The sequence below is a fragment of the Thunnus thynnus genome, chromosome 7, assembly GCF_963924715.1.
Source record: "Thunnus thynnus chromosome 7, fThuThy2.1, whole genome shotgun sequence".
Classification (NCBI taxonomy): Eukaryota; Metazoa; Chordata; class Actinopteri; order Scombriformes; family Scombridae; genus Thunnus; species Thunnus thynnus.
In genome coordinates this window covers 7,680,430-7,705,438 of record NC_089523.1, presented here as the reverse complement: position 1 = coordinate 7,705,438, position 25,009 = coordinate 7,680,430, and the positions used below count along the sequence as shown (strand labels likewise).

The following is a 25,009-nucleotide window of genomic DNA, read 5'->3' as shown; positions in this document are numbered from 1 at the left end:
TCACAGTAATTAGCAGACCAAATATTTATTTTTGCAATATCTTTCTCAATGACAGAACCAGTGGTTAAACACTTTGAGCACCATGTAACAAAAGTTAAAGCGACACTGCTGAATCAGTGTTGCTACCGTATTGGCTCAAGCATAAGATAACTCTGAAAAGAAGATGCAGACCGCTTTCCAAAACCTGCTTTTGGAAGAAAAGTTTTTGAAGCTAGAAAACACTTAAAGATGAATCCTTGATGTTTACTCTCTTCTTAAAGTGACACGCAAAAAGCAGAACACACACACTCTCCTGTCAGGCTCTGGCAAGTTTCACTGGCTGTTAGAAGATTTCAGACTGTCTTTTTGAGCCGCTTATCATGTCACTCTCTGGCATCTATGATTTTTGGCTGCTTTCTTTGTTTCTTCAGTACAGACATTGTTAGATGCTTCGCCAGGAATTATGTCCTCTGTGGCAAAAGAACATGTTACACAAGTTGTCAGAAACTGGGCTTCCGAAACTCTTTTAGGGCTGACTTAACACCAAAAGACTTGCTATAAACAGACTAAAAGAAGCTCACTAGCCTAGCAACTAATAACCCATATTGCTCTCTCTCTCCTCAAAAAGAATATCTGATGTTGTAAACATGCAATTGTCTAGTCCTCAAATATACATCCTTCACTTTTTCAAACATATTTCTTGTCACATATCCTGGACAAGAAATTGTCTTACATAGGGTCAATACGGTAATAGAGAGGCATCCGTATGTGTCAAACCAACTAGATTGCACAATGTGTTGCTGACCATGTCTGACGGCAAAAGTGTTTATACGTGTTCCGAATGGCCATACTCAAAGGCAGGGTGAAAAGCTGGTCATCATAGTCTTGTCCTGGCTGCATCACACTGCTTCCCCAATCTCTCTCCAAGAGCTTGTGTTGTCTTGACATGATTAATCGTACAAATAGGGATAACAGCTTACACTTTTGGATAGTCTCTCTTCTAAAGCATTTACGGTGTTGCACTTACACACAAAAAGTCCCAGGAGTAGCAATAGATATGGAATAGGTGGTGGAATCCATGAGGAAGAAGAAATAGTTGAAGGTTTCTTTGCATCACAGCATGCCTTTGCACGTGTACACCTTACAGGAGGTGATCAGGAGCCATACACTCAATCTCAACGTAGGCCAGCTGCTCAGCATGACTTCTCAGCATGGCTCTCCTGAGTCAAATGAGTGTTGTCACTCAGATGCTGTCAGCTCATTCGTCTAGGAAAGCACGTGTGTGCGCCACATTTTCAGCACAGTACAACGCAAGTCACAAGCCACCGAGTCAAAACCAATATTTATTAGTGAGCAGTGTTTACATGAGGCTCAGCGTGCCTGTGTTTGTTGACAGGTACGGCTCTGTCGTCACATGACCTTTAGATCATTAGGCTTTTATTTAGCAAATCCCCATGGAGCGCTTGCAACCCGCACGGAGGTGATGGATGATTTTGTCTGTACGGTATGAGGCTTATCTAGCAAATGTATGCGATACTACAGGGGAGAAAATGAAAAAAAGAAAGTGAGAAAGAGGCTGTGATATCGCCTGGCTTGCGGCAGAGTCCCCTGAGAGATTGTTAAAAAGAAACACTTACAGAAGGCCATGTGAGACCTCTGACATTTATTCATCCTGTCCCTCCTTGTCCCTGCTTTCACACTTCCTCCATCTATATGTAATGACCTCCGGGATGCTGTCAGCTGTAATGTCAGTGCCTTCTCCGTGCTGCCATAAGAAGGTGGTTATTAAAATGACCTCACATGCTCCATAGGGAGATTATGAGTCACTGGTGGGAGGCAGATGCATATCAAACATATAGCATCCATCTGCTGATAAAACTTCAAATTAATGAACAACACTCTGCAAAATAATCATAATGTCAAAGATACGTTTATTATTGAAGATGCTCCCTGAGTGTGCATTACTGTTCACATCAGCACTGATAGTGGAACGGATCTACTCTAGCTGTACTACAAACATCTTGGAAAATGAGCCCCGGGAGCAGAGGAGAGAAGCTCTGTAGCTGCTCACAGCCTCTCACGACTGGAATACTACAACCAATCTCCATAGGGACTGCTGGAGATGCCGAGTTGTAGCCAGAGGAGAAAGAGAGAGCAACTGCATGTAATTATGCAGCTTGTGTTCTCATTTCTTTCTGCTTACACCTCACATCCACTCGCCCCCCCCTCGTTCCCTATGTGTCTCGGCTCCTTATTCTCCCTCTCTTCATCCTCACAATCCACATATGCTAAGGTCAGGGTTGACATGCTGTTTACTTGGCTCATGGATTAATCGATTAAGCTCCTAATGCAAGTGTGTGTGTGTTCATCAGACATTATGTTGGAAGATAAACCCTACATCCTCATCTTTAAACGCTGTGTTACTGCTAATCTTACATCAATTTGACATCTGCGATAAATGTTGGTAATGTGCAACATTACCATTTATTACATTATACGTTGAGGAGGAAACACTAGCCAATGGAAAAACTCAGGGAATCTTGTGTGTGAGAGATATAGAAATGAATGAAGGACACATCAATAAAGAATAAGAAGGAGGAGAGAATGGAAATTAATACATGGCTGTGCAGGAGAAGAGCAAAAAGAGAGGTGTTTTAGTAATTTAGATTTAAAAAAAAATACAAAAACTATAGTAAAGAGAAAAGAGGACAAAGATACGAGTGGAGATAATAGTAAGAGAGAGACACGTAAGACCCAGCTGAAATACAATAACTTGAATTTGGAGAGAGAGGGGAGAGAGTGAAAGATATGAATGGATAAAGACAGAGATATGAGCAGGTGAAAGGGTCAGAGTTCAGACAGATTTCACCTTGCAGGGCCTTGGGGAGAAGCTGTCTCTGGCAGGGTGACTCAGCAGGCTTATAGGTTTAGTGTTAGCACCTCGCTGGAGGACAGAGCAGGTCAGTGTTAGAATGATACTGGGGGGTTAGTTTAACCCGGACATTATCTCACACACACACATACACACAAAAAAACACAGGAGAGCAACCCTGCAACACTAGCCGCCAGTCATATGTTCATATGTAAAGAATATTTTATTTTTAAAGCTTCAATATGGCCGACTGTAGCAGACCTTAAAAATGTAGTTATATATTTTACTCCAGCGGCGCTATTAGTCCTCATTAGTGTTTTAGATTGATAAACGAGCCATTTTTGCAGTTCATTTGACTACAGGGCAGTGAAAATCAACTTGCACTACACACATTTACTTGAAATTGTTAATCAATCACTGTGATCAATCTGTTGCCTTTATATTTTTAGTTATTTTTAAAGTGGTAATGCAGTTTGAAAGCATGATACAGTTTGAGTATTCATCCCTGATGGTGCTTTCAAGGACAGATCTGACACCTAAAGACTGAGAATCACCTGCTGAGATCTACAGTATGTTGTCAGAAAAATCAATACTTGAACACACCAACCTGACAAGCAGTCCCTGCTCTCATCTGCATTACCACATGATGATAAGAGCGATGTCAGGATTTAGCTACCTCAGACACGTTTCACATCTCTGCAACTAGATTTTTCTGCCATGTTGGCATCACCTTTATCTTAGAGGGGGAATTTACCTTGTAACATGAATCGGCATTGTCATACAGAGAGCTGATTTCTCAATGACAGAATATGGAGACCGTCTCTAGTGGAGTGAAAGTGGGGTGTTACAATGCATGGATGTGTTAATGATGTAATGAAAAACATTACATGCCATCTTTATTACAAGGCTGTCAGTCCTTTTAAACCTGGTAATAAGGCAGATTACAGAGGATTTAATATTTAGTAGAGTTATATTAATTAAAATGTTGTTATTTCAGGTAAAACATGCAGTATAGTATATCATATAGCATAATTACACAACATAAATGAGTGAGGTGAAAGCTCCAAAATCACTGGATCCTACAACTCCCATAATGCAATTGGTTACCTTTCCTTAGACCCCCATGCCACATTAAAGCCAAATTCTTTCAAACCCCACACCTCCAGTTTTCAATGCAGGCTCTGATAAATCTCTCAAGCAAGCCAAGACAACCCAGATGACATCATTATGACATCATCAGGGTCATTTTTTTCAGACTGGAAAGCTCCCTTCGGCGCTACAGGAGTGATTATACAACTGTTTTCACATGCTTAGCACTCCTCAGACGGAGTAAACTGAACTTCATGTCTAAAATAGGTGGAGTGCCCTTTAAAGGACTTATGGTAACTCAAAATGTAAGCAAACATTCCTAGCAGATGATCTTTGAGAAGTGTGATTACTAAAACACACAGTACATATATGGTTTGCTGGTAAAGAAATGTTTGGATGGTAATCAGTTTCATGCTGCACCGGCTGTGCTCACTGATACAGAATATCTGACTCTCTTGTGCAGTGAAATAAACAAAATTATATAAAATATGAGGAATGCAACCAATACAAATAGCCAACTTTGATCTTTGTTTGGTACAGAGAAATGCAGCGGCTTTTGAAGTCTTCTCAGTTGATTCTATTTGTGTGAGCTTGTGGCTGTGAACTTGTCTTATTTATACAATCTGCTTTTATTACAGATGACTAACAGCATTTCTAGGCGGGGATCATAAAGCTGACATTCTTGTTTTGTTTGATTGATCATTATGTTAGGATAAAACCGTTCCTCTACACATCTCTCTCTCTCTCTCTCTCTGTCTTGTTCTCTCTCACTCTGCCTCCGCACTTTATCTCACTCCATCTCACTCTTTGAAGATGAAAAGGACGCAGTCTTCTGCCATTGATTTATTCTCCTTATCCCTACCCGCCTGAGCTCCCATCATTGGCTGCATCTTCACACTTTACTGGGGGTCTCTAATGAACAAGGTGAGGGTGAAGAGTCACTTAGACTGCTGAACGGCATGCTCGTCTCTTTGAGCACTTTTGAGTGTGTGTTAGTAATGACTGTTCCTCAGAGGTAGTGTCAGCTTCTGCACAGCGTTATTGACTCAACATGAATAAAAAAAACATGAGAGTACACCAGTCAAGCACCTTATACCTTGATAAAACACACACATCAACACCAACATACTGTAAGGAGACATCTGATTCACTGCTCCCTCACACGTGTGCACATGCACTCATAACCAGATGGTCATCCAAATATACAAACATGCACGTAAGCGAACTTGCAGCGAGGTTACTATATTTATTCATTACTCAGGGGTAGAAACACACACACACACACACACACACACACACGTGCATGTTGCCAAAATTCACAGTCTGCGTCTTTGCAGCTGATCATATGAGCAACCAGATAATGTGTGACAATGCATTCATTCTTCACCACACATACGCTCCACACACAATCTCATTCACAGATTCTTCAATTAAGCAGTGAAGTGGAGCCGCAGGGAGTGTGTTTGTCTCTCGGCAATATGCTACATTCACACCGCTCTCCTAGCCAATTATGAAAAGGCTTCTTGGTAGACAGTGCTGTAATGTGAAGCAGATAAATTTAGCCTTCGAAACCTGTCGAATGAGAACAGCAGGACTCATAGTGTTGGATGCCATTTTAGTGGAGGGAGCTGTATCTCCCAACAGGCATCTGTGTGACATTATGAAATGACGATGCAGCATTCACGTCCTATCAGATGGTGGATGGTAGAGATAGAGCTTCACTTCAAATGCTATTCACTTTACTAAGCTTTCAGATAGTAAATATTATGTGTGAACTCGGTATTCGATGGACTTGATACAGTATTTGGAATTCAGACATGGTAGTGAAGTATAGGGAATGACATTAAAATATTATTATAACATTATAAAATATATCTCACCACAAAGTCCAGTGAGTAGCTGCTCTGAAGCTTTTGATCAAATCACACAGTCTTCCTCATCATGCATTTTTAGCTTGTTTAAGGACATCCATGTTCAATTAAACATATACAGTACAATTCCATGACAAATGGGAATTTCCATGGTCAAGAATGAACCTTGGATCTCAAATGAACTCAGATGTATAACTTACAAAGTGTAAAAATGAGCAAATAAAGCAATAAAAATGCAGAATTGTTCAAATATAGGTAAGCTTAAATGTCAGTTTGTCCCATATGAGCTGAATAGTACATTAGATTTAGAATACAAAACATACGATCAGTCAATAAAATATGATGCAATGTTGAATCATATAAACAGTCGAACTCTATAAAAATTTGATGGCTCCTCAAACAGCTATAATATTCATTCATATATATGAAAATGTTGCTTAACTGCTAATGTATCAATAATAATAATAAAATATATAATAATAACTGTATAATATATATAATATGATAAACAATAATAAATAATCACCTTTTCTACATTTACATACAATATTTATCCAAGAAAAACAAATACAGCAAGATTTTAGTGTGTAAATTGAATCCAACTATATACAGATCAATGAGATGTGTTAATACAAAATATAACAAGGACCTTTCTCAATCATATTTCTGATTTCTTTTCTATTGTAGCCTCAGTGGTAGATAAAAAAACACTATAAAAATATTTGAGTGTGTTTGGGATGTTCCCTGCACGGCCATGTGCTGTCTGCTTGTGTGTCATGGAGGCTCCCTGCATGTGCCAGAGCGGCTGATTTGGGTTGGGGCTTGGCACGGGAGAGCCGCTGTGGGTGGGGAGTTGGCATGGACGTGATGGCCCTAACTCGGGATTGTCCAAAACCCACAGATTTAATCCGGATTATGCCCATCGTTTCTCTCTCTCTTTCTCTCTCTTTCTGTATTTCCCTCCATTGACCCCCCTCTCCTCCTTTCCCGCCCACGCATTTCGCTCTCTTCCTCTTTCCTGCTGCTCTTTCTCCTGCTCATGCTTCACCCCTCCATCAACACCTTACAACCGTACCCAAAAAAACAAAGCTCCTGCTGGCTGTTCTGTTGCCATGGTGACCGCTCGCTTGTGTCACTTCTTTCCATTCCTGCCATTGATCCATTTCTGAATGATCACTCAGAGTAGATTTTAGAAAGTCTATTTTTAATGCCTGTGTTCCTATTTAACTCTCACTTGATTGCCTAATCTGTTGCCAAGGTAACTGCCACAGTTATTATCGTCATGGAGATCCTTGCATACAGTACACTTATGTAGCAGTGTACTGGCAGGAAAATGGGACACACTTAACCTCTCTCAGGATCAATCTGTTATTTATTAGTGTTTAAAAAATACAATGGGAAATTGTTTTCTAATGGGTATACATCATTTTAATTAACACATAAGAATAATAAAATGTTTGCATGTGTGTTCTTGTGTGTGCATGCATGCGTGTGTGTTTATGTGAGCTACTACTGTCTTAGATGTGAGTTATTGTCTGCCTCAGTAGGGCTGATCTTCTTCAATTTATCTCCAGAGCCAGCCAGTCAGTTCACATTCATCAACAGCACTTAAATACCTGTGTGTGTGTGTGTGTATGTGTGTGTGTGTGTGTGTGTGTGTGTGTGTGTGTGTGTGAGAGAGAGAGAGAGAGAGAGAGAGAGAGAGGGAGACAGAGGGAGACAGGGAGAGATATGGATAAGTGAACAGTATTAGAATATATTATTATTAGATTTCCATTTTAGCAGCTTACAGATGCAGGATTACACACAGAGACTATACTATAATAAATAGAGCACTGTCACCAACAACCTTACCAATGCAGCAGAAATAGATATAGTGTACATACAGTGCAAATGCAGTGCATGCAGAGGAAGAATAGATAGCTGCATAACTGTTTGGAAATGATACAAATAATAATATTCAAAAGTGATTCTGCTCACTAATTTATCTACAGTAAATACCTCCCTACCAATTCTTCACCACCCACATACTGTTTACAGTATGAGCCCTCAAATATCTTAATGTTTATGCTTCTGGGATTATTTGTATTTGGTTGCTTTGGAAATATTGCTCCTTGAATATTCATCTAAATAAGCTACACTGGTAAATGTCATTAGTGATTTACCTGAACTGAACCAAATTGAACCCAAGAAGCTCTGAAGCCCCCTGATTGGAGATCAAAGGGTTCTGGACTAGACAATGAGGGTAAAACCATTATTACTGGTCGGTATGACAGAAATTCATCTTCATCTTCTCCCAAGAGGATGGAACTAACACCCAGGCAATGTCAGACACAATCGGCTTTGTGACGCCCCGCAACAGCTGGAAGAGTGTGTGTGTGTGTGTGTGTGTGTCTCTGATTAAAATGTGTGTATGTGCACATGTGGATGGAGAGGTGTTCTTATCTTGCATGAGCCGAGAGTATTCCTTCTCTTCTTGTGCGATGCAAGCACACACATTTGCCTTAGCATTTGAGTGTGATTGTGAGTGTGTATGTGTATGTGTGTATGTGTGTGTGTGTGTGTGTGTGTGTGTGTGTGTGTGTGTGTGTGTGTGTGTGTGTGTGCGCCATGCAGGATAAAGGTCTGTCAGCAGGGGAGAGTGCAGCCCCCTCAGTCCTTATGTCACTGGCCTGAAGCACCGGAACATCCCTTCTGGTTGTGTGTGTCTGTGCTTGTGTGTGTTGTGTGTGTGTGTCTGTGTGTGTGTGTGTGTGTGTGTGTGTGTGTGTGTGTGAGGGCTCCTGTGTAAGGTTGGATACAGTTTGGTGCCAGGTGACCCGCCATGAACTATGAGCTATTGATAAACCTAAGTAAGGGAACACAGACTGAGAGAGAAAGAGAGTATGACAAGTGTCCATGTTTGATGTGACAGGATTAGATTTGTCAGAGCCGCTGGTATGTTTGGATGACCAACTGGCACCCTTAAGACACACAGGGCAGACAGAAGATCAAAATGTGAAGAGGGGAAAAAGAAATAAGGAGAAGAAAGGCAGGATAGAGTACTGTAGGAGTAAATAAATTACTGCGAACACTGATGGCTAAACATTACTGCAAATTACATGCAGCTTCACACCATGAAGTCATTGGATTTTTTTGTTTGTATATATGGGTATTGCATGTTTAACTTCTCCTCATACCTAAACAATAAAATGATTCATATGAGTATTTTCTGATTTGCCACCACAAAGGTCTGTTGAGGTTTAGGCAACTAAAATTTCTTGGTTAAGGTTAGGGAAATGTTGTGGTTAAAACAAACCAGTGCTGACTTTTAGTAGGAGGTTTTGCATGGCAACAAGAAAACATAAGCTTGAAGGAACATTTTTTTTTTACGTAATTTAACATTGTTGTAGTATTTAGCGCTGGTATTTAGCGTAGCAGAACCAAAGTAGCGGCTAAAACAGTATAGGCTACTTCGTGTAATATTACTCACTAGAGAAACAACAGTCTTTGTGTGGTGGTAGATCAAATCATTTTCAAAGTCATGTCAAAAGTGTCATGTAACAGTCAATTTGGAAGAGCTAATTAGCTAGCATTAGCTTCAAATCTGTACGTAGCACATCTGGCTCATGTCTTCATCCCAAACCCATCATGCTGTGTGCACATGGTTATAGGTCTTCTGACTTCTGCTTGCTTCATGGAATTGAATTTGGTGTGAAACTGCAGTGAGAGGCTAACCTAGTTCCAGACCTTTGACTTCCCACATCTCTGATATGTTCAGAAACTGCACTGCAGAGAAATTGCAGCTCGGTCTTATTATTAGGATAAATGAGAAGCACAGGCTGTAAACAAAAGATTTAAGATGGGAGGCTGATTGGGGAATATTTAAGAGACATGGACCGGGGGGTAAATTACAGAGAGATACAGGTAAGAGATGTAATGAACAGTAGAGGCAGAGGTAGGCAGCAGGGATACAAGTGGGGGAGGGGAGCAGTGCAGAGAAAAGACAGGGCTAAGCAGTAAGGGAACAGGTATTGATAAAGGCTAAAGGTGAGGCTCTGAAAAGGATTAGCAGGTCAGCCACAACACTGGGCTTGTTTACATCACAGTCAAGAGCAGCTAACAGGCTCCTCAGCCTGCAAAGACAGAGCTCAGAGCTGCACTTTTTATCACTGAACCTATCATCCCTAAAAACAACATAACAATAAACTGTATTTAATTTTCAAGAGCGTATTTTCAACATTCGTTCTTTTAGGTGGCTTTTGAACAAGAGTAGCAGCTGATTTTCTTTTCTCTTAAAAGAGGGCCAACATGTTCTTGTTTTCCCCTCTGAATTATCTTCTAAGCAACTTCCACACAGCAGCATAATTTAGTTTGCCTTCTTGGCATAATTTGCTGTTTCAGTGAACTCTTCTTCAGGCTTTTGCATAAAGTAAACTAGCAGGCTCTTTGAAGGCACCCAAGCCATCCTCTAACCGGTGCAACAAATCTGCTCCACTCTTCATCAGAAATACGCTGTTCTTTAGTTGACTTAGCTGCTAGTCGGCACACTTCTCTCTCTCTCTCCATCTCCCTTCTGCCCCTCGCCTGTTGCCGTGGTAACTAGCAGAGGGAAGCTGAGTGGAGGGGAGATTGAAGGGAGAGAGGGAGGGAGGAGAGATGAGAGAAAAGGAAAGGGGGGCAGGGGGGGGGTTGTGTCGGGTTTCTGGGTAAAGGAGCCACTGCTTTTTTTTTCTTTTTTTTTTTTTAATCTCCACTGTTACATCTTCTTATCTCTCCAAAACATCTCGCTCCTTATCGATCCCTGGCCAGTCATTTCCTGTCCTTTGCCTCCTCTTCCTCATTATTCTCCCACATTTTTGCCTTTTCCTGGTTAAATCGTCTTCTTCTGCTGCTCCAAAATTTTCTGCTTTTCCCTGTCTCTATCCACATCTCCACAGAGAACAACATACTGTGAGCATTTTTGGTGAACAGTATACTCCAGAATGCCTTACAGCAACACAAGTGTGGGCATTTTTCATATGCTTTTCCTCACTAACCCCTAAAACTCAATTCCAGCTCTAGCCATATTGAGCCACAAACAACTCCCACCTTACCTCTACTTCTATTTTTATTCATCTCATCCTCTCCATTTGCCACGTAAACAACATTCAAGGTTTCATTATAAGAGGCTGACATTAAACATACAGAAGGATCTTCAATAATATTAAGGGAACTGCTCTGTGAATGGCATTTCAATTTCTCTTGAAGTTGAATATGCAGGGTGCAGGGGCAACAGCAACATTTTGTTTGTTTGTTTGTGTGTATGTGTGTGTGTGTGTGTGTGTGTGTGTGCATGTGCGTGTCTACACACATGTGCATGCATATGGAGGGGGCAGATGGAACTGGATTTCTCCTGTCAGAGGCAGAATCTATGAATATGTTTTCACGTTACTGCACATGTTTAATTTTTGACAATTAACTGCACATCCGTAATGAGAGCTTTGAATATAACAAACGCCCCCTTAGTGCAAGATATCCACTGTCAGATAATGATGGAAGAGAAAGAGAGAAAGACAGCGGGTCGGGGACACAAAATTGCTGGAGGAGAAGAGGCGTTTTTTTTGAGTTATGTTGACATAATGTTTTTGCATAATCACCACCGCCTGTGTGGTAACACTGGCAACATATTAGTCAAGGGGAACAACAAACAATGTCTGCTGGGAACAGAAGGTGTGAGTGTGTTGAAATGTGCTAATATATCTGCCGTATATATCTGAAGCATATGTGCACAACGTAAGGCTGAGACTAATGATTTTCTTGATTATTTTCTTTTTGCCAGTGTACTGATTGTTTATTCGATAAAATGTGAGGAAACAGTGACAAATACCTGCTACAAGTTTCAAGAATCCAATCTTAAATATTTTTAAAGATATCAAATTTACAATGATATGACACAGAATAAAGCTGCAAATCTTCACATTTGCCAGGTGAGGTCAGCAAATATTTTCCATTTTTGCTTGATAAATGATGATCAATCAAGTTATTGTGATTTAGATTTCTGCAACACAAATGTAGTGTAATTGTACAATTTAGTGAAGACAACTGGTGAGTATAGAGTGTGTGCGCAATTTCCACACAAAAGTGCATTATGTGGACTTTGGGATGGTGTCTTCCATTTCAGTGGGAAACCACCATGGCATTTTAAATGCCTGCTCTGTCTGTTCGCAGAGAAAAGAGGGAGGACAAATGAAAGAAAGGGGAAAAAAGAAAGAAAGATACACTAGAGAGGAGAGAAAAAACAGGTGGGGGTTGCTGTGTGTGGTACGATAATCTAAAGCTATTCGATGGCATTAACAAAAAAAAAAAACCTAATGCAAGAATCCTCCCTTGGCCCAGCCACAGATTACAGCAGTGGGTTTGCGTGTGGAAGCTATTATATAATTCATTCTCTATGATGAGATTTTCCTCCATTGCTGGTTTTCCTCACTACCCCCCTCTATCTCTTGCACTCTGTCCCAGCACTGGCAGGTTCCTCTTTTAATTTAAGGAGAAGATGTCCGAGCCACGCTGGGGGTTTTTAGTGACTTTATAATCTTTTTATCCCTGTCTGGAACTAATTCATCTTAAACAGTAATTTGATGTCTTTTTCAGTAGCCATGCAGTCACTTTTTAACAGTCTCCACTCACTGTTTGGATGGTGTTTTGCTGCATGGATATGTGAGCGAGCATGCATGTGTGTGGCCAAACATATATATGTGTGTGTGGCTATGTGCACATGTGCACACGTGCACACATTTAGTGCAGCACTCTCTCACTCTGGTATTGTGAATTCTCTGCTCACTAAGCTCCTTAATGGAGTCACTACAAGGGCAAAAGCATTTTCATTTTTTTGCATTTATTTTTCCCCTCCACTTCCACATGGTGGGCTGATCACAGGTGGGCGGACTGGCAATAAGTCTTTTATTTTTCATTTTGGAGTTCATCATTGGTGACCTGCTGTTTTGATGAAAGGTACATGTGAACCGCACGCCGTCAGACTCTGGAAAGGATTAACTCTGCCCTTCGACTCCACATCTGCGCCACACAAGACTGGCAAAGCCACTGTGCGATTGGTAGATTACCCTTCACACAGCCAAATGTCATCTAATGATTATCTGGCAACGTCTAAGGTGCAGTGGCATGGGCCTCCCCCTGGAGCCACTGTCCCGTCACAATGCTGTCCAGATGGACTTTTAACAGATTTTACAAGTCAGTTTTATTTAATCAATCTGTATTGACTGTACACATAGTGTATGATCATCTTCTCTTTCTATGAAACGCAGTGGACTGGCCTGAGGTCAATTTGACACAGTCTCTTGTTGGTTTTATCTAATAAATTCAGATTTATCTAGAGGGAGAGTTGTGAGTGAAATGGAGGTTATGGTGGGACTTTAAATGGAAACTGTCTCAAGGATGCAAAAGCGTTAAGAGAAATGTCCTGGTTTGACTGTTGATCAGTTTTGAGAGGGACTGATACTAAACCTTTTGTGCAAAATTTTTAAGATATTTTAATCATTTTTACCATGTAAACTCTGTATTGTACATTACAATCTTATCTTTATCTAAAATTCATGACTTTCTGTGAGAGCAAATCACTAATATTGGTTATTGATGCCAAATCAATTTCCAGCCATTTCTACAAAAGTAGTATGGCTTTTTCAGCTCGCAAAAATCTCACTTTAGAGTCAATTTACCCCTTTGAAATGATTCTGTAATCACCAGACAGCCCTTAAAGTGCCCCTTCATTGCTTCTTGTTATTGGTTTGCAGTATGTAATATATGCAATATATGCAATAACCTCAGAATGTTCTATTCTTTTGCATGTTTTTCTGGCAATGTACCTGCTTTTACGTACACTTCAGCTGTGTAGAAAATGTTACAGAAGTATTACTAGGTGCTAAGTAGGCAGTTTGCCAGAGCAAATTTTATGGAAAACATTTACCTCTCAAACATGATACCATCATGTAAAACTGCTTGACTTATGGTTTACTGTTAAAGTCTGAAAGGCATTTACAATGTATTTGTTGTGAAGCTTTATCTCTTTAAATTTAAATGTTCTCTGTTATGCACATTGACCTTTTCTCAGGAACAAATTGCTCTTTCTGCAGCACGCCGTACTGCCCATCAGCGCTGCCTGCAAAGCCATTTTTATATGTCACAATCTATTGACTTGTATGCACACAAAACCCATAAATCCATGATAAATGTAATGAGGTCAGGTTTTGATGGGCCACTGTAATGGCATGTACTCTGGGTTCACATGAAATAATGACAGTGATTTATCATACTGTTATTTATGAGATTATCATTAATATAAATGGTGGTGATTAGTGAGAGTTGATCTTATGTGGAACTTGGCTTGAACTCCCTCATATCTGTGGGATTCAACTTCAAGTCAGCAATCAATCAACAGATTAACAGCAATGTCCAGTCCTGTCTGCAGTCTGCAGCCTTGTTCCAGACTTAGTTTAGTCATAGATTACAATATGAGACAGCCAGCAGGCTCACTCAGACTGTGAAAAGCAAGAAGCCCGCTATCTAAAGTGCTTGCTTGCTCTCAGATCTGAAAAATAAATGAGGGATGAATAAGAACAAAGGGAAGGATGTCTGCAAGAGAGGAGAGCAGAGCAGAGGGAAGGAATAGAAACCTGTCGTCTATCTGCTGTTTATGTTTAACATCATGGAAACACACAGATATACTAAATGTACAGATATACCAAAGTCAGCACATGTAAGCAGCATATACTTGGGTAGACACACATTAACGTGCACAAAAACACACAGAGTGAATTGAAGTGAACCTAATTTCAACAACTACAATCTCTCTCTCTCTCCTACCACACCCCACACAGAAATAGCACCTAATCTGCAGGGTTCAACTCAGTTTCACCTGTTGCTAAGGCAGTGAAAGGACAGAGAGTGCAGGTATTGTTCAAAACAAAGTCAACAACTGAGATTACTCTGTATGATTGCGTATGTGCGTTTGGACGTGTGTAGGAACAGATAACAGTTTGAACTTGAATGAGTCTAAACCGAGGTTGCCATGCTAACTGGGCCTAATGATGCAGAAGAAACTAAAATAAGATGAAATGTGTCATCTCACCTCTTTTTTTTACCTGTAAAACTCCTACAAAACACACACACACAAACTGTATCTTAAGTCACAGATAATAGGGCTGTGAGTTATGAGGACTGATGACACATCGAGGCTCCACTTATACTAACTGCTTTTCTTCTTGTTATTTGTGTTTACTCTGGCTGATAAAAAGGATTCGGAGCACCCTTCTTCTCTGGTTCTTATCAGGATGATCAGTGACTAAACGTTGACAGTGTCCCTCTCTGTCATTAGTACAATTTTTTCTCCTTTCTCTGCCTCTGTGACTCATTTTTTTCAGTTCTGTTCAGTATGCTTTATTAGCATGAATGTCTGATGAACAATAGTACCAAGTGATAATACAATTCAATAATGAGATGAAAAAAAATTCATTACATAAAATAAATAAATAGAACAATAAAATGGCAGAAAACAGTAAATGTGTTTTGTGCGTGTGTGTGGTTTTTGTGTGTGTGTGTGTGTGTGTGTTTGTGAAAGATTGTTTGATGACTGAAGATTGTGTGTGTGCATAACCTTTGCATCTTGGAATTTACATTTAATTTTTGTAAAGAACTTTGTTCTAATGTCTTCATATATGTGTCTTCTCTAGGCAGCCAGGTCTGCCTGTGTCAGCCAGTCTCTATGACCGAGCTAGTTAATGTCGTTCTTAGTTTCTGATCAGTCACAGTGGTCAGATAGTCTGCTACTGTGTACTGTCTGTTTAGAGCCAAATAGTATTGACATTTGCTTTGAGTTTTTGTGGGTAGATGTCCAACAGTTAATGTACTTGTCTTTTTCTTTAGCTATAATTTGGTTGGGCCAGATTGTGTGTGGGCTGTCCTGAGGCCTTGTGCTGTTAGAGGAGGTGAGCCTCAGGACCAGCTGGCTGAGGAGACTCCTCACTTCTCTTTCTGATAGAGTTCAAAATCCTTCCCAAAGCCCCCTGCTGTGATTTGACAATTCACTTCCCTCCTTCATTCCTTGACCTTGATTCTGACTTCTTAAAAATGTATATGTTGCATCCTCTATCGGATTTCTCCTGTGTTTCCTCCGTAATTATCTTGCCCTTTTATGTACAGTTGAAGGTGATATGCAATTCCCTTTTTCGTTCACTTCTTAATCTCTGTTATCTATAGTTCAGCACAGTACAGTTGTCCTTTCTGTAGTTGTGTTAGTTAATTGTTTGATACATTTTCATAAAAAATATTTAGGACTATAAGCTTGGTGACTGAGGGACAAAACTGCTGGTGAACTAACAGCTAACACAAGAACGAACAACGAGAGCTGGAAACATGCTGGTGCTAGTCAGTCACAATATCTCCTCAACCTTCTTTCTATTTTCTCTGTACTTGGCCGAGTTAGGAGGAAAAAAGCTGGTTAGCTCAGTCACTAATGGGCCAATATGTTCACACTGTTTATTCAAAAGTTGTTTTTGTACCATCGACTTCTGTCACGTAACTGTCTGCAAATTATTCCTCTTTAGTGGAGCAGTTTACACTCCAACAAAGGAGGGTTAAATAAAAGATGGAGTGACACAGCTTCAATTGCTTGTTCCATTTTGGACTCTCCTGCTCTCCGTTTCCTCAAAGCTCAGTGATGAAAACATGGTTATAGATGGTGTTGGTCAACAGCACAAATTTGCATGTCAAAGTTCACAAAAATTCAACTCGAGACAGAACATTCATGCATTTATTTAACTTTTCCCACAGATGTCCCACAGACAGAATCCACAGATTCCATTGAATTGAATTGATTTATAGCAAAATTTGGCAGCTTTAAATGCCGATGTGACCACTGACATTTTTGACACTGTATAGTGTTTTACTGTGCAGTAGAGCTTAAATGATAGTCAATCATTGTATTAGTTGATTGACAGAAAATTAATCACCAAGTATTTTGGTCATTGATTAATCACTCAAGCTTTTTTTCAAGGAAAAAAATGTTGATTTTCTATGTCTTATGTGATAGTAAATCGCTTATCACAGGTTTTGGACTATTGGTTTAATTTAAAAACAGCTTTCTCATCAGAAATTGTGATGGTTACTTTTCACTATTTTTTGACATTTTATAGACCAAACAACTAATTGAAAAAATTATTAATTGATAATAAAAATAATGTTAGTTGCAGCCGTATTGGGCATCTTTACTCTTTTCAAAGCTGATCTTTCAAAATTCTGGATTAAAAATCTTCAAGCCATACATTTCCATTCAGCCTTCATAGGCTTCCTTATCTCCGTTATTCTTCTTTCCTGCTTTCTCACACTCTCCTCTCATACTCAGCATATCTTTAGAACCTTTGCTGGGAAGGATATCTCAGGACATCTCATCCTAATAAAGTAAATCACTAAATGTCTCTGAGTGTATGAACCCCATTTATCTCTCTCTTTCTCCTTTAGGATTCTGCTGACAGTGGTTGTGATCTTCCGCATCCTGATCGTCGCTATCGTGGGGGAGACAGTGTACGAGGATGAGCAGACCATGTTCATCTGTAACACCCTACAGCCAGGCTGCAACCAGGCCTGCTACGACAAGGCCTTCCCCATATCCCACATCCGCTACTGGGTCTTCCAAATCATATTGGTGTGCACGCCCAGCCTCTGCTTTATCACCTACTCAGTCCACCAGTCAGCCAAGCAGAAAGACCGGCGCTATTCATTTCTCTATCCCATCATGGAGAGGGACTACGGGGGAAGGGATGGGACACGAAAGCTCCGCAACATAAATGGAATTCTAGTTCAGCATGGTGGTGATGGCGGAGGAGGGAAGGAGGAACCTGACTGCCTGGAGGTGAAGGAGATCCCCAACGCTCCGCGGGGCCTCACCCATGGGAAGAGCTCCAAGGTTCGTCGGCAAGAAGGGATCTCCCGCTTTTACATCATTCAGGTAGTGTTCAGAAACGCACTGGAGATCGGCTTTTTGGCGGGTCAATACTTCCTTTACGGCTTTAGCGTGCCAGGGATTTTCGAGTGTGACCGCTACCCATGTCTGAAGGAGGTGGAGTGCTACGTGTCCCGCCCAACAGAAAAAACGGTTTTCCTGGTGTTCATGTTTGCGGTGAGCGGCATCTGTGTGGTCCTCAACCTGGCCGAGCTCAACCATCTGGGCTGGCGCAAGATCAAGGCTGCCATCAGGGGCGTCCAGGCCCGCAGGAAGTCCATTTGTGAGATCAGGAAGAAGGACATGGCGCATCTGTCCCAGCCACCCAACCTGGGACGCACACAGTCCAGCGAATCAGCCTACGTCTGATGATGAAGAGAAGGAGCTGCGCCGCAGAAGAGGAGGAATGAGTGGGATGAATGTGCAAGAGAGAAAAAATTAATTAATTATGATTTTAATTTAATGAAGATGGTGTGGAGATAAAACAAGATGACCTCTCCTCTGTGATGATGGAAAGAAACAGAATGTAAAAAGACCAAACCTCCTGCTCTACCACTGTGAGAGTCAAGAGAGTAGAGGAGGAAGAACATTAAAAAAGCATAAAAGGACAAAAAGTTCTGTTGTGCAAACTAACACGATGAACATATTTTGGTCTCATGGGGAGTTATTCCAACTGCCATTTTATACTTTGTCTTTTTTTTACTAATTACCCTATCCTCCGCCCCTCATTTCTTTTAATGGGAGGAATAAATCCTCAAGGGGCTGGAGAACGAAGGACTAGAGATGAAAGAAGAGGGGGAGGGAGAGGACAACAGAGGAGAGGCTGTTCTGTATTCTTTTGGGATATTGGAAGATGATGGCGGTGTTTGATGCATCCCATGGTGCTTTTCCTCTGGACTGTGTCAGCCTCAATGTAAAAAGGAGGACAGGATAGGGGATGGGACAGGGAGGATGAGAAGCAACATCATTAAAAGAGGAACGGAAGAACTGTCAAAGTCGTGACAGACTCTAGAGAACGAAGGCAAGTTTGTGAGAGAGAGTAGGAGGAGGACTTCACACTCTGGGAAAACATATGAAACAACCGAGCAAGGGAGGGAAGAGAGGGGACGTTTTTCTTTTGCTTCCTCTCCTTGCCGGAGACTTGAGACCGAAGCCAAGAGAGAAGGGGCTGCCTCTGATCATTGTCAGCCGCTGCTGGAACATCGTCACGAGCCAAAACCAAGAGAAAAAGACTGACGATGTTTATGTTTTGTCTCTTGGCAAAAGATGATTTTAACACAAACACACAGCTAGTACCATAAACACTTTTTTTCTTTCCTCCTCCCTATCTCTCACTCTCTCTGCTCCACGGTTGGCAGCTACATAGACCCCGGGGGCTTCGGATGACAGTAATGACCATTGCTGCTCCCCTTCTGCGTAAACTTTGGAGAGGAACTAATGAACAAATGGACAAACAGTGTGTAAACGTCAGTCTCCTCTGAAGCACAAACCAAACGTCCCTCCTTCCAGCATTCCAGTGCGCTGAGAGACGAAGGAGAGACAGAAAGAAAGGAGAAGACGGAAAGGGAATGAGAGGGGAACAGATCACTTTAAACAAATTTTATAAAATATATCACCATGAGTTATGATTTTCTTTTTCTTTTTTTTTTTTTGAGAAAGCGATGGTGCCATCCTTGAAATATTTAATTAATGTTGAAAAGTTATATAGAGTATATCACGCTAATATTATTTATCCATTTAGAATATATCCAAATAGATTTATTTATCTTTGTGGGTGGGTTGGTTGGGAAATCATGTTGCTGTTTTTTCAAATGTATAAACTGTCTGTCTTTTTTCATTTTTGTTTATCTAAAGCATTTCTCACTGATGGAACTGATTAATGACATGTATGGGGAGGGAAGGGATAAGCTTGAGAGCTTTGTTTTTGACACGCTTTGAGGCTGTGCAACAGATTTATTTATTTGCAACAATTTAGGAAAAGGTAACTAAAGTTTGTAACTAATTTGCATTCAAAATGCAGCAGTTAGATTCAACATCTATATGTATTTTCTACAGATAGTCTTAGTTTTCTTCAAAATCAGCTGCACAGCTTCGGGCAAATTAAGGCCTGTGAGCCATTTGAAAAAGGCATGTTTACACGACGCTGTTTCTTGAATGATCAAGCTATATAACCGATGAGTAGTAACTCTCTAGGGACAGTTGTGTTTTTGAATCTCAGTGGTTTTCATTTTGCATTTCTTTCCTGACTGGATTTCAGCATGCATGCCTTGTAAGAGAAAAGTAAAAGAATGACATGACAGAAATAGAAAAAGATAAAGATGACAGAGAGTGTTGCACCTTGATTAACGCAGACAAGTGGGAGAGTGGCAGACTGAAGGAACTCTTATTGGGATAAAGGCTGTGTTGTTGGGCACATAAACACAGTACACAAATGCATAATTTAAAACAGAGTGCTGTAAGCCTGTGAAACCAGATATAGGGACAGTTCAGTGAACTACATGTGGTAAAAGAAAATTAAATTATTTATCTGACATGGACACACACATAAAAACTAACTGGATCAGCATGCTGTCGCCCTGTTCATCTGTGTGGAGGAGGCTTGTGTGACGGGGACATGTAAATGAAAGCAAAGTGAAGAACGCCAAACTCAAACTCAGATCAATTCAAACTGTTTTCATTCATTCTGGTGCAGAGACAAAGATATGAGGATGTTTCCGTACAGTGACAGTATCAGTTATGAGCTAACGGAGAAAAACTCCACAAATGCTTCTTTAACCTGCTCTAAATATAGCCGAGACTGAACTCTGAAGCCAATGCTGCCCCAAGTACACAGAAGTCTGAGAACAAAACAGATCAGTGCTCTGTGCTTTAGCCCGGACATTTAGGTGTGTCAATTGGGAATCTTATCCACAATTGCAAACTGAATTGCCTTATGTAGCTTACATGGAACATAGCGATAGCTTATCACTGCCATGTTTGGGGGTTTGATTCTTAGGAGACCACCCGTGCACAAATGCTCCTGTCTCATAGAGGTTGACATATTTATATCTAAACATTAACCAAATGGCAAGTATTTTACATCAGATTGCAGTTTAAGTATATTATTCCTCCAGATTGGGATATCATTTTTTCAAAATGTGAAGGAAAAAACGCCTGTATAGATATACAGTAACTTAGATATAACCTTTGTGATTGAACCTTTTGTTGTATTCACTTTCCTTCGACTTGCCTTATCTGTTGTACTTCAGTCAGTGACTTCCTACATTTCCCACAATGCCTTTGGACAACTCCCAGGTCATTAAGGGCATTTATAAAGAAAATGCGTTGCATTAGCACAGCTAAAAGTAAAGGGCAAACTTTTATTAGACTAGATTACTTTACATTCACTCAGAAGTGCAGTTTCTACAAATTCACTAAGGATCTAGAGCTGATTTGATCGCCTTTGTTTCAAAATGTGTCATAAATACAATTGTAGCTCCATGGAAAACATCTTGATAGGACATGGAATTGTCATGACAATAAACAATACTGTGTAAGCATCTTACAATCTGTAAGCAGAGCTGCAGTAGGTCTTGGAGCTACAGCAACAGCTTATGAAGCCAAAGAAATCCCCCCCCCCAACTCTCTCTTTCTCCATTCACTCCCACTGTCATAATCTCTGTGATTCTTACAGGTGATTATCCCCAGATTTAGACTCCTCTGTGGATCTCTATGGGGCTCAATGGGATCGATGCGGTATGCAGTATGCTAGCAAGGACAAAGGCGCTGATGGGGCACACCAGAATGCCTAATAATAGAGTCTGAGTCTTGGCTTCCCCCTTAGTTACTGAGAACCTGTACTTCTAACAAAGGCTTAAACACTGACCTTGAGCTTAAAGGCCAAGCCAATGTCCTGTGCTATACACAGCTCCTGTTGGAGAGTCACTGCGCAGTACAGAACTGATCTAATCTCCACAGAGCACAGGTCAGTGCCAGTGTGAGGTGAATAGTAGACACACACATGCTGAACATATATTCATTCTAGAAAAACAAGGAAATCTGAACGTGGGGACAGCAGTTTAAGTTGGTTTTCCTGTCGTTATGTCTGGTTTCATTCAGGTCAGAAACACACACACACACATACACATAGTGTGAGGACGTAGAGGGCCATAAATGTGTCCTAGTTTTCTATGGTTTACATTTATCTAGCATTCATTAATGACTCATGAGCTGCAGTTATACAGTCCGTGGTGCACAACGTCTCAAAGTAAAAGCAGGCCCCAGTTCTTCCAGCAGTCCACTACTCTCCATAGTCTACTTTTCTATTTGTCAATGTGAAATTAATTATGCAACTTTTTTTTTTTTCATTTGCTTATCTTTTTGACTTGTGGATTCATTTTGTTGTCTGTTGCTCTTTCTGTGCAGTGACATATCAAAAAAGAAAGATGTTTTTTCTATGTAAAGGAACAAAAAGTTTTTATTTCAATGTGTAAAATCAAGGGTAGAGAGCTGAAATGTAAGACTAGCAGAAAATATGTTATATTTCCTCCCTTGCCAAAGTGATATGCAAAATCCAATTGATTTTCAAAGATTTTTTAACTGCATGTGTAATTGATAGAATAAGCATGTTTCGCTGTTTTCTCCAACAGAAACTTTTAAAGAAAAACTTTTTTAGCCCAAACTTTCAAGCGAAGCTATTACGTCTTGATGCCAAGTGTGTATATTAAGTTCTTCAGACGGTACAGAGCCAGGCAGACAATACCAACTCAATGTTCAAACTACCTATTATGGTTTATCAGTCTCAGTTTCAACTCCCAAAAGATTTTGAAGACCCCTGCATACAGTAAATCTTCTACTTTAAGAAATTTGCACATAAATATATACCTTTAAAAGATGTTGTAGAAGATATTCTGATTTACAAGCCAATCAGTCAAACAATCTACTGTAAAACACAGGGTACACAGGAATATAAGCATGCAGGTTAGAGGCTGGCAACATGAGATGTCAGACATCACAACATTCCAGGGTTTAGTCCCCAGCACAATGACTAATTAACCTACAATCTACAAACTTTTAGTATGTGAAATATAATTAAATCCTCAGTGAGACTCCTTTAAGACACAACTTATTTTTGGGTACAGTACACTGACAACAGACTCAGGAAAGAAAACAACGCTGATCTTTTACAACAATCTTTTGTAGTGAAACTGCTGTTTCTAAGTTAACACACAAGAATGCTTTTATAGAAATGGTACTAAGACATGTCAGCATACTTTCCATTCACCATCTTACCTTGTACTGTAAAACCCACCCAAGAAAATAGTCTTTGAGCCTGATTATTTACCTACTGGTGCTATTGAGGTTGGACTCTTTACCAAAACCATTTATTCAGATACATTCCCTTCTGTCCAGCACACTACTGTCCCACATACCACAGGTCATGTAGCAATGCAGGTCTCCTTAACAACAAGCTGTTATTCTTGACTGTTACTAACAAATGGGCATGTCCGGAAAAGCCTACAGCGGTTAATGATATCATATTCATGAAACGCTCCAATGACTTTGTACTAAAGTACAGTAGCAAACAGTTTGATTCCTCAGGATTGCAGCCTGTAATTGAGCTGCTCCATTCATTAACACAGATCTCACTGAACTACTAGATTACTCTTTATAGCACTGCCACAAGGACCTTAGATTAATTTAGTAATGACATTATGTAGCCAATCCTAAAGGGCTGGTGGCCCTTGCGTAAGTTTTGAAACGCCCCTCTTATACATTCAAGGGCTTATACTTATTACAAAACAAAAAGCCATAGTTTTAAAAAAAGAAAGATTTCAAACTTGACTTTGTGCATTTCTTTGAAAGAGTACATTGTGCACTTATGGGCCAAGATGATCCTCATTTATACATAATCAATTAGGTGGCCATTTTCTATTTAAATTGAAAATTAGACAACTTGTTTTGCATGAAAAGATTTTTACTGTGTTTAATTGAATGAGAAAAAAATGGGAGTTTTAAAGCTCCTTCTCCCAGATGTTCAGCTTCCATTTTCATTTTATTCTGTGAACTGAAATAAAATGCTCCCTCCTCCCCCCTCCAGCCCTGTCTGATACTGGTGCTGCTGTTCTGTGGGCCAGATTATAACCATTTCAGGTTTCAGGAAAGGACCTCTCAACCTCTCACTAATCTGTCATGATATCAATCATGATTACTTCATCTAATTACGTTGAGTGGCAGATCCATGCAGAAAGGAATTTAAACCACCATCCGGATTTGACCAAACAGCCCTGTGCATCTCTCTCTCTTAGCAGCACCGCCACCATTACTGGCAGCGAGCTTGTTGATGTGAGATTATGACCTGACTTGGCTTTAGCCTCTGTCTCTAAAATTCAGTAAATTCCAAATGTACAAGGTTGATTTGGGCAGGTTTAATTGGAAATAGGGTGATTATGAACAAGTGTGACAGTGGAAACAATGGCTTTTAGCCATAACACAAACCTCGAGTCCACCTCTCACCTTTCCACAGACACCTCATGAGCTCAGACCAAATCACCTTTACGTCATGACGTGCGTCTGTAAACTGTGTGAGAAGCTGTTTGTCACAGTGAGAGAGATGAATAGTGATGCATCAGGGGAGTGGGGGAGCAACATCAACTTTAGCCAATATTTGGCATCCTGGTTGGTGATCAATATTTAAGGGATCAGAAAGGGACAATAATTAACGATCTTAGCCCTAGAAACTTGTTGTAGTGTCAGCATAGCTTCTGCAGTTATCTGTGACATCTGTATGGATGAAAAAACATGGACTGAAAACAGGAACAATGAAACACACACTCAAACACACTCACGCTTTGTAAACTTCATCTGAAAATCTTTCGGAATGCAGATTTTATGGTGTACCTGATGAACCTTTGTTGAAGGTTCACTGTATATTTCTGACTGGTGTACTGTATGTAAAGACTGAATAAAACCTTGAATGTTACATCAAGCCTGAACTGGTATTGTGCTGTTGATTTATGACCGGTAAGCGGGTGTGTTCATGCATCTGTGTGTATTGTTTCCTGTACATGCAATGTGTATGGCAAACATGAACAGGTGGATATCTGTGCACGTGGGATTAATGGAATTTATCAAATAAAAAATCATTCTGTGGTGTGAAGGAAACTGAACAAAGGTGGCTACAAGTTATATTGATACAGATCTATATATAGCTGGCTGAAAACAATATTTGCAGAGAGCTGCATGCAG

The 25,009-nt window shown here is 40.3% G+C and overlaps 1 protein-coding gene across 1 annotated transcript in view; it reads left to right on the top strand.

Annotated features, from left to right (window-relative positions):
• LOC137185736 (gap junction delta-2 protein) overlaps positions 1–24,749 on the top strand; it is a 30,641-nt gene extending 5,892 nt beyond the window's left edge. Inside the window, exon 2 of the mRNA XM_067594068.1 lies at positions 17,302–24,749. Within this exon, the coding sequence (XP_067450169.1) occupies positions 17,302–18,151 (850 nt within the window). The 3' untranslated portion in view covers positions 18,152–24,749. The remainder of the gene's footprint in view (positions 1–17,301) is intronic.
• The last annotated feature ends 260 nt before the right edge of the window (positions 24,750–25,009 follow it).